The following is a 14,229-nucleotide window of genomic DNA, read 5'->3' as shown; positions in this document are numbered from 1 at the left end:
AAACAACGATCACTGAAATTAAAAACTACAAATGCAAAAAGCATGAATCTGAATTGGATACCTATTTGGAAAAACATAAGCTATGAAAGACAATTCTTAGGAACTGTTGGGGAAATCTAAACATGGACTACATATATTATGGAATTACAGTTAATTTTTTAAGTTTACCCAGAATGTATCAGAGACGAAAAGCACAAAAAGCGGTAAGAAACTTTACAACAGTACTTACTGTTAACTTTACAACAGTACTTAAGTACCAAAGTACTACTTATTAATATACTTTTATGTAACTTAATAATCCATTTTGTTCTTGAGCTTCTAATCACAACACCAGAATCGGTTGACTATGTGACTTACACTTTTTGAACCTCTTTTCCATAGACCTAAGTCTTCACACGTTACAGACTGAATTCTGCTGGAAACTTTCTAGGAGGAAAATCCAATACATACACCAGCAAATCAGACCAATTAATTTCTCAGTATTCTAATACTGTATTTCTTCCAACTCCATCCTTGCATGTCTGTTGGCATCAAATCATGAAACATCTGCACCCGAGTCAGTCTTTCATAGATTTGACTAAATGTGGAGTTGACAGCCTGTGAAGACTGAACTCACACTTTACTTTCTGCTTTATTTCAATTCTAAGATATCAGTTGCAAGATGTACCATTAATTTTATGTACCATAGAGAACAAGAAAACAATTTCAACTATGACAATATGATAGTCCTTACTACAAAATACATGAACTGGCTACAGCAGCCTTTTTGAAATTTCAAAGTTTCTTATGAATAAAATTGCACTGCTTGGCATTTGGTGGACAATTCTTTGCATTATAACTTATGGGCAGCTCCCTTGCTTAGGCCCCCCCCAAAAAACCTGGTTGCCACTTTGCAAGATAATATGGAAGTGTGACTATCCTTCCAACAATGAGTATTTCCTCCCTTTATTATCTAGTTTATATCCTGCTGCCTCTGCCATTTTGCATATAAGTAACATTTTATTTTGTTGCTGAGCAATCCTTTGTAACACACTTTTAAATAGCAATTAAACAAATGCTTACAAACCATTGTAACTAAGTTCACACAGGGACAAGCAAGGAAATATGCCAGGGGTATTGCCTCGCCACTGTAATTTTCAGGTGCCATGGATTGTAAAATACACCCTGATTTCCAGACATGCTAAAATGTGAAGAAAAAAATGCATACTACTGTTGGTTGAGATATCCTCACAACTGACTCAGGAATTAGCTTTGTGATCCCATCTTCAAAGTTCAAATGACTTGCCCAAGATTCTAACGGGTGCCTAGACCAGGATTCAGACCCACTTATGAGACAATTCTAGTTCTCTTTCACAATTTGTAACTCAGACATTGCCTTGTTCCAAGAGTTAAACAGCACTAAACCAAACATCTCGAATGGCCAGTTTATCAGTGGGCTTTGCTGTCAAATACCTTGAGGCTGGCCTGATATGATTAACTTTTAATTAAGCAAGAAATGCCCACCCTAGATTTAATTTGCTATAGCTATCAGTATCATTTTGGCCAAAGCTTGGTTTCTTAAACATCCAGAACATATCAAGGTAGGCAATGGGGCTATAGGATAAGAAAATTACATGGAATGGAAATGGAAATGGTGACAGCTGTTCTAAACCAAACATGAACTTACAGCTGATTTCAAACACAGCAAACGATTTGGACTTGAGGTCTTGACTGATCCAAGAAAACCTCTTACTTTTAGGCCAATACCAGTGATCAAATCAAGCTTTTAACAAAGCTGAAGTTTTAAACAAAGCCCTTCAATATTCCTCTTTGAACACATTTAAAAATCTTACCATCTGTTCTAAAAAATGACTGTTTTATGTATGATTACATTCTACTAAAATGATGCCAGTTTTTGCCAAAGACCTATAAAGTTAGGAGTACAGCAATTATACCAAGCTGCTGATTCTCCACGAACATGAGGCACTTCAAATGCTTAGGTTTTAGTCTAGGTTTATAGAAGGCTAATTTAATCCTCTGGAAACAGGTTCACCCAAGTTGGTTTCGTTTTTCTACTCCCTTTTCATATTTCGTAGGCATTCTTACACATTTTTTCCTCTCTTCCCACCTTTCCCAAAGGGACTACACTACTTCCAAGGGTTGTTTTACAAGAGTGGAATTAATCAAGAATATGTGCAGTACCTTTTTGCCCCTTGGTTCTCATTAAGACTAATTTTAAGCTGTTACCCCTAGCCCCTAACCAGAATAAAGAAGATGTTTAACCACAAGTAAAGGTAAAATGTGCGCCAAGCTGTCACAGGAACGACTTGTTTCTTGGGAACAGAAGGTATTTCAGGAGCACGTTCATTTTATACAAGTGCTGCCTTTACTTAATAACCTTAGAAATAATATTTAGAAGTCAACAGGTATCAAACTTCATTTAAAAATATTACCTAATACCTAAACACAAATAACCACTTTCATTAATATAGGAATAAGTTTGAGCCAATAAAGGGAAAATAAATGTAAACCAAGTTTATTTTGCTTTTTAAGTAGTGTTCTTAAAGCACTACAGCTTGGTAAACAATGTAAATTAGTATAAGTCATCTCAAAAGCCAGAGTTTTGTTTTGTTTTTTAATGAGTTGTTAAAAAGATGCAGCCTATTCTAACAGGATAAATATTTTTAACCATTTCACTTCGAGTTAATGAAGGCTCACAAATGAGCAACACTCCTCATTGAGGAAAACAAAAAGCTGTTGTCGACAAGCGACAGCACACACACACACAAACAAAAAGAACTGTGTAAAAATAACTAACTGTGTTCCCATATTTTTTGAAGTTGCTTTACAATGGGATGATATGCACATGATCTTGCTGCAAACTTGCCAAACAGACTTGTAATACATGTAGCCTAGACAAACAATTCAGTCCAAGAGGTGCTAATTTCAGACAATGCAGCACTATAATAATCCTTTTAACAACGCAATTTGTCTTACTCATTATCTTTTCTTCTAGACTGAAATACAGGCTAGAAAGAAAATGCTCCCTAATTAAAAATTGGTATTGGTTACAGGAAAAATTGTATAATTTTGCATTAGAATTTACAAGTATATGTTCAAATTGAATTTGCCTCCTCCCCCCATCCCAGCCACAAAATGGGCATGAAGTAAAATTTTAAAAAATGCCTTAATTTCCAACTTCATGCAAACTAAATAAAGATGACCAAAACAAAAGCTTAAACAATGGAAGGATATTTCACAGAAAATTTCTTATACAAAAAACACATAAGAAAAAGGGCCACTAGGTGACATTTTAATTTACAAATTGGCATCATTTTGGTCGACAAATATCCAGATGTTGTTTTCATCTGCTAACAGAGTTGCAGAAAAAAGAAAAAAAAAAAAAAAACAGAAAAAGAAAAAAAAAAACAAAAAAACAACAACAACCCAGCATGACTTCTGACTTTAATCACACATTTCTTCTGGAATTTCATGTGGATTAAGGATGCCAGGGACAGACATTTGAAGTTTATGTTTCTCTTCCTGAGCCTGTCGAAGGGCTGTTTCTCTTTCTTCCAAAAAGAGATCCGATGTATCTTCACCTGCAAACTCCTGTGGAAACAGATAGTTGAAACGTCAACATGCTTTAGTAAACTTCAATTCGCAAAATGACTTGCCTTTGGGAAAAAAAAAGTGTAGATAAGCACCTCCCAGTTTACACAAGCAATGTAATTTATCCATCAATTACTGAGTTTAAATTATGGTATATTATTTTTATAATTCTACACAACTGAATTAAAAACCAAAGGTGTTAGTTGGGGGGAAAAATAGATTTCAAAAGAGGGATAGTGTAATGCCATATACAAAATATACTCCATAAGCAACGATACCAAGAAAGACTAACGATCAAGTTTCTATAATTGTCCTCATAGCTGTGTTTCAGACAATTTTCATCCTTTATACACTCTCAACTTTATGAATTAGTTTTTTGTTTTTTTTTTTACTAATTTTATATTTACAGTAAAAAAAACACAAACAAAAAACAAAACCTTTGTATTTTGGAGGGAAAAAAACCTGAATATCTTATGTGACCAATTCTTTAATAGACATAGATAACATCAACTACTTATGAGTTTCATGGTACTTTTTGTATTTCTTTAAAGCATGATGATACAAGAAAAATCCCTCTTCCCATAAGTAAACGGAGCATTGTAACAGCAGTAAAAATAGGCTGGTATCTGCTAATTATCATGTTCCCCCTAAAATGAATTCCTTACTAACAAAATGGAAAATCCCAAAAGGAACTACCAATGTGTTTCTTTCACCCATTCCACTCCTTTAAAAATACCTATGGGATTCAATCACAATGTTGCAAAAGATATTCTAAGATGAATTATATTAATAAAAAGTTCCCCCGAACATTTCAAACCATTTCAAACCTATCTCCTCTTCCTGGCCTTGACTTTGAAAGTGTTTCCTTCTGTAATCAGTCTCAAAAGAGTAAGACTACACATATTTTAAAAGCCCACTCATTTTGCATTACAAAAAGCGGTCAATTCTGGATGCAAGAATTCAATCAGTATTTAGTCAATACTTCTGCAACTGCAAATAAAATACATACCTTTATCTGTACCAGGAAATCCCTAAGATGTTCCTTGAATGCAGGAATATCCTGATTTAAGCTGAAAAGTCCTGTCACAAAGAGCTTTACTTGAGCACTGCAAGTCAAAACACAATAATTAATTGCTTAAAAAAAAAAAAACTTAAAAGTTTAAGTTTATTAAAAAGTCTATTTATACTTACTCCTGAAGATGAGGGAATGCAGACTTAAGAAGATTAGCCACATATTCCTGAATAAACATTTGGTTGTTAACTGGATTTCCAGGATTTAATGGTGTACTTATTTTTCCTTCTTCAACCAAATTAAACATATATGCAAGGATAGATGCATGCATTGTCAAACCTGTTAAGAAGGACATCATTAACTTCAAGATATAAGAGCAACCGGAACACATACTTTTATGGCTTTAAATTCTTACCAGCAGTATGTGAGGTGTCTGTCACGACAGAAAAGATATGCTGAAGAATATCACAAAAATAAGTTTGATAGAAACTCTGAGCTGCAGCTTCTTCTTGTGCAACATTTTGTAAGAGTGTAAAAAGTATCTGTAAGCCTAAAATACATATAATGCCAACAACGTTATCACATACTGACAACATTTATGATAGTGTTTCAGCTATTAAACAATTCATTCAAAGTCCATTCGCCCCTCTTTTTTTGCTAATGACAATTATTTGCCTAAATTATCTTGACTCAGTAATGGAGTTAAACTGGAATCAATGTCTGCTAACTTACAGGCTATAATCTAACCATTGCCACCTTTCCAGTATTTCTGAAGGTTTAGTTGATTCTCTCTACATCCACTCCAAAAGCAGTACAACTGAGTAGATTTTTCTATTACATAAAACAGTTATTATTTAAAAGGAAAACAAACCCTCCAGCTATAAACAGTTTTTTTGTTTTATGCTTAGTTAACCCTCGGTGCCAGAGGAAAAGCGTATGGGGAAAAGGAAACACTGGTGAGGATATGGGTGAGTGATGTTCTCCCTGCCTTGAATCTTATGCCCATCTCCCTGTAACTCAATTCTATGAACTCACTCTGGATCTGATTAAACTGTTTATAGGACTTACTCAGACCTATCTATGCAACTGATGCATTCAAACAAAACCATGAGAAGTGAAGTGATACCTACCTGTCTACCACTATACACCTACCTGTAAGTGTCTGTACATGGATTGTGGGTTGGTAAGCAAATGAATAAAGAACATCGTTTCTGTGTATTTACCTGTATCTGCTACATTCCTCATAGTATGTTTGAAAGCCCAAATGATGGAATCCAAAACAAGTTTAAACTGTGCAGGTGGAATAGCCAGGAATGCTGGGAAACAATGAGAATTGACAGCCTGAAGTAGTAAGAAAAAGTTCGTTCTGTGCTCAGGATATTCTTCAAAGTCCTAAAAACAAATAGTGGGAACAAAATAAAGTTTCAATGCCTGAATTATGTTAAATGGAAGGGGGAAAGCAAGCCCTAATTCAGTATAAATGTTTGGAGTTGTTAGTGGACCCCGTTAAGATGTGAAACTCAAACTCAAAAGCTAATAGAATTCACCTGTCAGGGAAGACAAAATTACTATTTATTAGACAAATGAATTACCAAAGTGAAGGAATACAAGTTCACCTTATTATAAAGAGAACTCAACAAAACCCACATAAAGACCGTCATATTTTCTAGTAACTCTGAGACTGTTACTACCACTTTTAAGTGACTTTGAGATCACTAATACAGATTAGAAAAATTGCTGTCTACTGTGTAAATGTGTACACTTACATGTACATTTTTTTCTTTTTGATTAATACATTTTCCCTATCCTTATAAGCACAGACTACACTTTAAAAAGGCAGTGACTAAAATGCAGCAAGTATTCAACAAATGCAAGCTGCTATTTGAATAAACAATCTATCAAATTTATTTTTGTAAATTTAAAAAACAAGTATTTTTCTTATCTAGAAGTTCAAATATTTAATATCAGAGCCTAAAGTTTATGGTGTACTCATAGACAGCCATTATTTATCCTTTTAAAAGTGATAAGGACATACTGCAGAACCTCTCATTATGTAACTGAAATGCAAATCACATACCTTATTTATCATATTCAATGTGCATTCAAAAACAGCATCAAATATTTGAGGTATTTCAGCTGTTATATGTCCTCCTAACTTGTTGACAATAATAGCCATAGTACTAAGCACTTCTGGTTCTCTAGCAGCTGGGACATTTCTCTGATAATCAATGAGAACTGCATCCAACAGAGGAGGAACAAAATTTTCAGCTACCTGTTTTAAAAAAACACACAAAAAAAACAAAAAAACCCACAAGTTTTCAATTTTAATGTAGGCACTTGCTAACTCTTATTAAGCAGCTAGGTCAATGTCATCTGTAGGATTTAATCTAGGTTGATCATCTGCTGAAAATTGGAAACTCCTGTGCTTTAAAAGTTTTTGTATATTAAAACCTTACCAAGAGAAAGCGAGAAATCACAATAGGCTGAGAAGGGCCATGGACACTGCATAGTTTAAATCTGTAATTATTAAAGGAAACTGGGGCCTGACGCTCTAAGTACTGTGGCAGGACCAGGATTCTAGGAATACTGTGTGTATGGGATTGGTAACCTCAAAGTAGAGTCCTCCTCACCAATACTGTACCAAGGTACTCATAACTAACCAAAAGTAGACACCCACTCAATGATTTTTTTAATTTAATGAATGCTAGTTGACATTTTAATAATCAGAAATAATAACCATCACTTACTCTCAAAAAAGGAACTGGACTATGCCAGAAAGACTGTGTGTGAGAGTTTCCAAGATTCTCAATAAATACAGTCTTAGTAAGGCGTAACTTCTATGCTTTTAATAGGTTCTCCATTAAGATGTGCACAATAAATATAACCATGTTTCATTTAACTGAAGATTACTAGTTAGCACGTCCCACCATACAACAAAACAAGTCTAGTTAAGATTTGAAGGATAAGCACAAAATTATTTTTCCTTTCACCTACTTGGTTTCTCTTAACTAGAACTGATTCTCACTTCTTTTTCTTCCTTCAAGTTTTGAGACATAATTAATGTATAGCACTAAGTTTACTTACATACATGAAATGATTATAAAATAAGTTTAGTGAACATCATCATATAGATACAAATAGAAAAAAAACTTTGTGATGAAAACGTTTAGGATTTACTCTTAACAAACTTTCTTATATAACATCAGTGTTAATTGCATTTATCTTGTTTGTACATTACATTCTTAGTACTTATTTATGTTAAAACTAAACGTTACATCTTTTGACTGCCTTCATCCAATTTCCCCTCCCCTCATTCCCCCACCTCTGATAAACACAAATCTGGTATCTTTGAGTTCGTTGTATGTTTGTTGATCTACAACACGATGTAACTTCCTGTTACACAGTATAGTGAGTGATTTGGTATTTTTATACATTTCAAATGATCGCCACATTAAGTCTAGTTACGATCTGTCACCATAAAAAGTTATGAGTTATTGACTATATTCCCCACATGACCATATTCCCCACATTATACATTTCATACCCATGACTCATTTATTCTTTCCTCCCCCACCCTCACATTTCTACTCTTAACACTGAAATAATTTATTTTCCTACATACTGGATCTGAAGTGTTTGATTATCTTTGAATTCACAGCCCCAAACCTCAACATAAACCTTAGTTGTAAAACATAATGAGACCCTTCTTATTATTATCACTGATACTCCTGAAATTATTGCCTAAGTTGTTGTAAATTATGAACTTCTCAATTCCTTCAATTCATCCTACTTTTTACTTTCCAATTTTAAATACAGTTCTGATCTCATACATAAACATGTTTAAAACCTTTTGGTATTTAAGCTTGATACCTTGAGAATTTCCTGGAAAAAATTTCCATATCAATAGGAACAATATTGAAAGTTTAAAATTATGAAAGTAAGTTGCACGGTTGTCAGTGCTACTTCCACACAATAGTGATAAACAGGATAAGATTTTTGGTAATGTTCCCAGGATCAAGAAAATGAAAGGTATACAATAACTAAACATAAATCTCATTTTCCCCAAGTTGAGGCATATGGAGTTGGTTTAGTTTCTGAAAACCATTTAGAACTAACAGGAATAAGAGAGCAAAAGAGACTTTCACACCTTCAACTAGGAAAGTGCTTACTCCCCCCCACCCACTGAAAAGGCAAACTAATGACAGCTTTGCAAATTGCTCTCAAAGCCATGAGGAAAACAAAAATTTCATCTGAACTCTATCCATGGAAAAATAAAAACGACCCAATCATCTCAGCTATCTTGTTACATCACCAACTCCCCCACCACTAACAGCAATTTCTTTCGAAGATGGTATATATCTTATTATTTTAATGTACTCAGGGACTCCACTAAATAGAATGTTATAAAATAACGCCAGATGTAAACATCTAAATTACCTTTAAAATAGCTAAACGCATACAGAATATATGCACGTTCCAGAGAATGCAGCATCAACTTTAAAAACAAAAAGCACATCTCACTTACCATCTGTGGATCATTGGACCGGCTCACCCAACCAGATATTAACTTTAAAGTTTCCCTTTTTACTGTTCGCATACTTCTAATCAATGGTTGCTTTGTAACCATCTCACCTAAAAAATACAATCAGGTGGAATCCAACTTAACAACTAAAATTCTACACTGGCAGTTACATGTGCTTCAGATACTATTAGTTCCCATTTACCATTAGAAAACTTAAAAGACAAGAGTACACAGATGAATTTCCTGAGAAAATAAACTAAGACTAACTTTATAGGGGAAAGGGGCCTGTGAGTGGTTAAAAAAATTGTCTAGGATCGCCTGAAACATGGGACGGATTAATTTAAATCTGTGAGAAGTGCTGAATGCTTACGCCAAGGCAGTGAATGCAGAACTGACTTATTAATACATCATTCCATAAGAATTCAGAATCGCTTACCATTAGCTTGAATAGCTGCAGAAATATTTTCACTGAGGCACTTGTATACATTAAGCATATCTAAATAAATTCTCCCAAGCTGAATCACAAACGGGTGTCCAACCGCTTTGCAGGCTCTCACATTTGTTTTCAATATGCTACCAAGTTGCTTGACTGTTTCAGGATCTTTAAGTATATCCACATTCTGCGAAGGACAAAAAACAACTCCATTTAACATATGAGAATATTTGTAGCTGAAGCAAAAAACATTACCCACACTACTCCAAAGCACCATCACATTTATAATGTTAAATGGTGAAACTAATGCAAAAGTCTTCCTTACTAAAAATAGAGCAAAATATTCCCAATTTTGCATCGAAACAGAATAAAAATACTACAATTTTTTCAATGTGCAAAAGTACACATAAAAAAGTACACATAAAAGCACTTATGGGGCTTCCCTGGTGGCGCAGCGGTTGAGAATCCGCCTGCCGATACAGGGGACACGGGTTCGTGCCCCGGTCTGGGAAGATCCCACATGCCGCGGAACAGCTAGGCCCGTGAGCCATGGCCGCTGAGCCTTCGCGTCCGGAGCTTGTGCTCCACAACAGTGAGAGGCCCGCGTACCGCAAAAAAAAAAAGCACTTATGGATCAGATATACATGTCAAAGGTACTAAATTTATTACTTCTGTAAATATAATTTTCTCAATTTCCATTAGAACTTTTACAAAAAGTAATAAAACTTACTTTGGTTGCTTGCTGGATTATGCTATCCCAAACCTGATTAGGAAGTAGCATGTATTTTTCTATCAAATGTTCTTGTACTGTTTGGTCTGTTTGTGCACCAATCATGTACCCCACAGCTTCATAAAATGTATGGACCTATGTTAAAAGGCAGACATTTTACTTGCATACATCATAATAAGGAAAACCACACACAAACAATCCACATATACACTTAAACTAATTTTGTTAAAGTGTCAGAAATAATTTATATTAAGTAGGAAAACAGCCTAACAAACTTCTGGTTGAATTTCTGCCTCACTATAAAAACCTAACCACAGAAACACTTGAACTGAATTCAAGAGTGGCTTTCTTTCTATTCCCATTAATAAATTCTCATTAAAACAGTAGTTACTTTCTAAGAAAAATATGCTTGCTGATCCACATACCTGTTGAGGCTGAAGATCACAAATTATAGTGTTAATGTTGTTCAAAATCTCATCAATAAATGGCATTACTTCTCCAACCTGAACCTGAACGAAATGCCTGCGGCACTTTTGAGCTATTTTAATGAAAGTATCACAAGCCATGTCTTGGACTCCATCATGGGTCTCTAACAAAACAAAAACAATTATCAAAAAAATTTTCAAGAAAAAATTTCCATTTTTTATTCAGCAAAAGTAACTAAATAAAATATATTAAGCAAATAGGATTTACCATGCATGAATTCAAAGAGCTTGTTAACTACAGTCTTCAAGAATTTCCAGTGAGCTCTTAAAAATCGTGGATATTGACCTACTATGTACATGATATTTGATGCAATAATAGCTTTATTATCTTTGCCTCTTTTCTGTTCACATAATCCTAGTAGATCCTGTAAAATAAGACAAATTTCAGTCATTTGTAATAAAATACACTCAGCTAAAGTTCCAGTTCATACCTATCTCTTACATACCTTTATAACAGTAACAAGAAATCGTTTTTCATCCTCTTCATGCATTGCTCCACTAATGGAGCCTATCGCCCAACACAACGTATTCAAATTTTTCCATGACCACTCTGTACCATTCACTTGATTGTGAAGCTTCTCAGTCATTATTCTTTCTGTATCTACATAATCCAGATGAGTAAGATAAACTACAAGGAAAAAAATTCCAAATGTTTCAAATTGCAAAATTTAATGAGCAAAAAGATGTTTACTAAGACTAATAGCACATTAATAAGGATGGCTATTAACAGATTGAGAACCTAAGCATGCCATATTTCCTAAAAAAGTATTTCCACCCCAAACTGAATTACAAAGATAAAGATTAAATTAACAGTATTTATTAACTTACCTAATGTTTCTCTCATATTCTTATACAAATTTATGGAATCTGTATCCTTCATGAATTCTCTTACAACTTCTCCCTGATCATTTTCTACAACTAATACTTCCTCTGGTTTAGCCATTCGACTAACCATCAGTAAACGGACCTATTCAGCAATAAACAAGAGAAACAAATCTGTTAGATCTTTGAAATCAGTCACATCAAATGTAACCCCCACTCCCACTTAACACCAACATACCAAACAAAATTATTCCCACAATATAAAAGAATAAATAACATGGATAAAAATCAATTGTTGGGCTTCCCTGGTGGCGTAGCGGTTGAGAGTCCACCTGCTGATGCAGGGGACACGGGTTCATGCCCCAGTCCGGGAGGATCCCACATGCCGCGGAGCGGCTGGGCCCGTGAGCCTGCGCGCTCCGCAATGGGAGAGGCCACAACAGTGAGAGGCCCGCATACCGCAAAATAAAATAAAATACAATAATCAATTGTTAACTTTCTTGCATCTCATTTTCATTCCTAAGAAACTCACAGGTGGTGCTTGGATAGATTTAGCCAAAAAATAAAAGCCAGTATTTGCATTTGGTCCCCCAAATCACAGGAAGCACATTCAACCACCCACTACTGTTACCTTGGACAACACAGGCAAATACAGCTGCCTCCTGGGAGGAACATCAAAATGTTGACTTCCAGATAGCAATGGAGAGGCAGATGTTGAGAATGGGCTCTCTCTATAGAGTTCAGCTGCCAGGTGGTTCCAGTACTCAAGACAAATCTTAAAGATTTCGGTTTCCTCTACTTCGGATACCAACAACATATAATGAAGGGCCTACATAGGAGACCAAAACTATTAAAACAATCCTTAGACGTTACTAACCAACCTCAAACTGCTTTCCATTTGCTACGTTAACGGGAAATAAAAACTCATGTTGCATTCTGTACAACTCTAACATTTCATTATTCATCAGACAGACAACAGAAATTCTCTAGGAACAACTGTGCTTTCTTCTGACATGTCCTAGGACGTGTCAAGAAACTTACGTGATTGTAAAAAGGTATGGACATTAAAAGACATTTGGTAATAGCAAAAAGGTAGAAATAATCCAAATGTTCAACAGATGAACGGACACAAAACTCGATGTTTATCCATACAAAGTATTATTCAGCCATGAAAGGGATTAAGTACTGATACATGCTGTAACATAGTAACATGCTAACTGAAAGAAACCAATGACAAAAATCAGTATGTTATGATTCCATTTATATGAAAGGTTCAGAATAGTTAAATCCATTGAGATGTAAAGCAAATTACTGGTTGCTAGGAACTGGAGGGTAGAGCGGATTGAGGGAGTGACTGTTTCAATGGGTACATCATCCTTTGTGGGTGATGTAAATGTTTTGGAATAGGTAATGGTTGACAACACTGTGAATGTACTAAATGCCACTGAATCAAACAATTTACAATGGATAGTTTTATGTTATGTGAATTACATCTCAATTTTAAAATAAGGTCTTTAGACTTTTCATCTTACAAATGACAAATCTGCACACGCTTTAGGAATTTAATTTTCATTATAAATTATTGATCTGGTATTGAGTAGAACACAAAACTCGTGACACTTGGCTTTTAACAACTATAATTCAGAATTGGCAACATATATTTATATTGCACAGACAAGTAACAGGTAAGATATGTTAAAAGGTATAGGAATTTTTAGAACAAAGGTGTACTTTTAAGTTTTTATTATTAATTTCAGAAGCCAAAGGCTCCATAAAGCCTACCTCCATGAGTGTTTCCCTGAGATTTAATCTTTTTTCTATAAGTTGACCATGTTCTTTAAGAAAGGTGCAGAGAAACAAACTGAGATTTTGAATGAAGTTCTGTTCATCATCCTTTCCATTCGAGTATGCAAGTCGAATATTGGTATTTAAAGGAAGCATCTGTGAGGTTAAATATGGATCATAAGCCCTTCATTTTAAAAACAAAGATACTACATTTAAGTTCTAAATTTCCACCACCCTTTTACTAATTTTAAAATATACGGAGTGGGACTTCCCTGGTGGCGCAGTGGATAAGACTCCAAGTTCCCAATGCAGGGGGCCCAGGTTCGATCCTTGGTCAGGGAACTAGACATGTATGCCACAATAAAGAGTTCACATGCCAGAACTAAGGAGCCCACCTGCCATAACTAAGACCCAGTGCAACCAAATAAATATTTTTAAAAATACAACAAAAAAACTATATGCAGTTAAACAGCTTATTCTCCCCTAGAATGCCTTGGTCTATTATATCCATTTTTGTAACTTGCTGTCCTAGCTTTTGATTTTTTTTTAAACTTGCAAGTAGTAAAATTTCCTCAAAGATTATGCTTTGACATATTCCCTACATCAGAGTTTTCCCACCTAGGGTCATTAAAAATGTAAAAATAGTTGATTCAGATCACGAACATATATAGTAATATAGTTTTGTGATTAACCTTCTAGATAATTTCATATACACCTAGTCAGACTAACACTTGGCTAATCCCTTCATTTAAGAGATGAAAGGTTAAAGGCAGAACTGATATTAAACCCCAGGTTACTAAGCCTCTAAATTCTGTAGAAATAAATTACCATGACACTCCCAGAAAATTT

General features: G+C 34.8%; 1 protein-coding gene across 4 annotated transcripts in view; it reads right to left on the bottom strand.

The window, feature by feature from the left end:
* Positions 1-2,499: 2,499 nt before the first annotated feature.
* The window catches only part of XPO1 (exportin 1), a 43,837-nt gene continuing 32,107 nt past the window's right edge, over positions 2,500-14,229 (bottom strand). For all 4 annotated transcript variants that reach the window (XM_022597204.2, XM_089923132.1, XM_022597205.2 and 1 more), the window contains 15 exons: positions 13,378-13,536; positions 12,227-12,424; positions 11,602-11,740; positions 11,220-11,401; positions 10,982-11,138; positions 10,714-10,877; positions 10,289-10,423; positions 9,562-9,745; positions 9,129-9,235; positions 6,681-6,875; positions 5,827-5,995; positions 5,019-5,153; positions 4,783-4,942; positions 4,601-4,697; positions 2,500-3,591 (listed from right to left, as the gene is read on the bottom strand). In XM_022597204.2, coding sequence (XP_022452912.1) covers positions 3,445-3,591; positions 4,601-4,697; positions 4,783-4,942; positions 5,019-5,153; positions 5,827-5,995; positions 6,681-6,875; positions 9,129-9,235; positions 9,562-9,745; positions 10,289-10,423; positions 10,714-10,877; positions 10,982-11,138; positions 11,220-11,401; positions 11,602-11,740; positions 12,227-12,424; positions 13,378-13,536 — 2,328 coding nt within the window. In that variant the 3' untranslated portion in view covers positions 2,500-3,444. The remainder of the gene's footprint in view (positions 3,592-4,600; positions 4,698-4,782; positions 4,943-5,018; positions 5,154-5,826; positions 5,996-6,680; positions 6,876-9,128; positions 9,236-9,561; positions 9,746-10,288; positions 10,424-10,713; positions 10,878-10,981; positions 11,139-11,219; positions 11,402-11,601; positions 11,741-12,226; positions 12,425-13,377; positions 13,537-14,229) is intronic.

Source organism: Delphinapterus leucas, chromosome 13, assembly GCF_059928025.1.
Source record: "Delphinapterus leucas isolate spDelLeu-1000000601 "Yukka" chromosome 13, BTC_Dleu_Yukka2, whole genome shotgun sequence".
In the NCBI taxonomy this organism is placed as follows: domain Eukaryota; kingdom Metazoa; phylum Chordata; class Mammalia; order Artiodactyla; family Monodontidae; genus Delphinapterus; species Delphinapterus leucas.
Note: the sequence above shows the minus strand (reverse complement) of the source record. Positions and strands in the feature narration are given on the sequence as shown.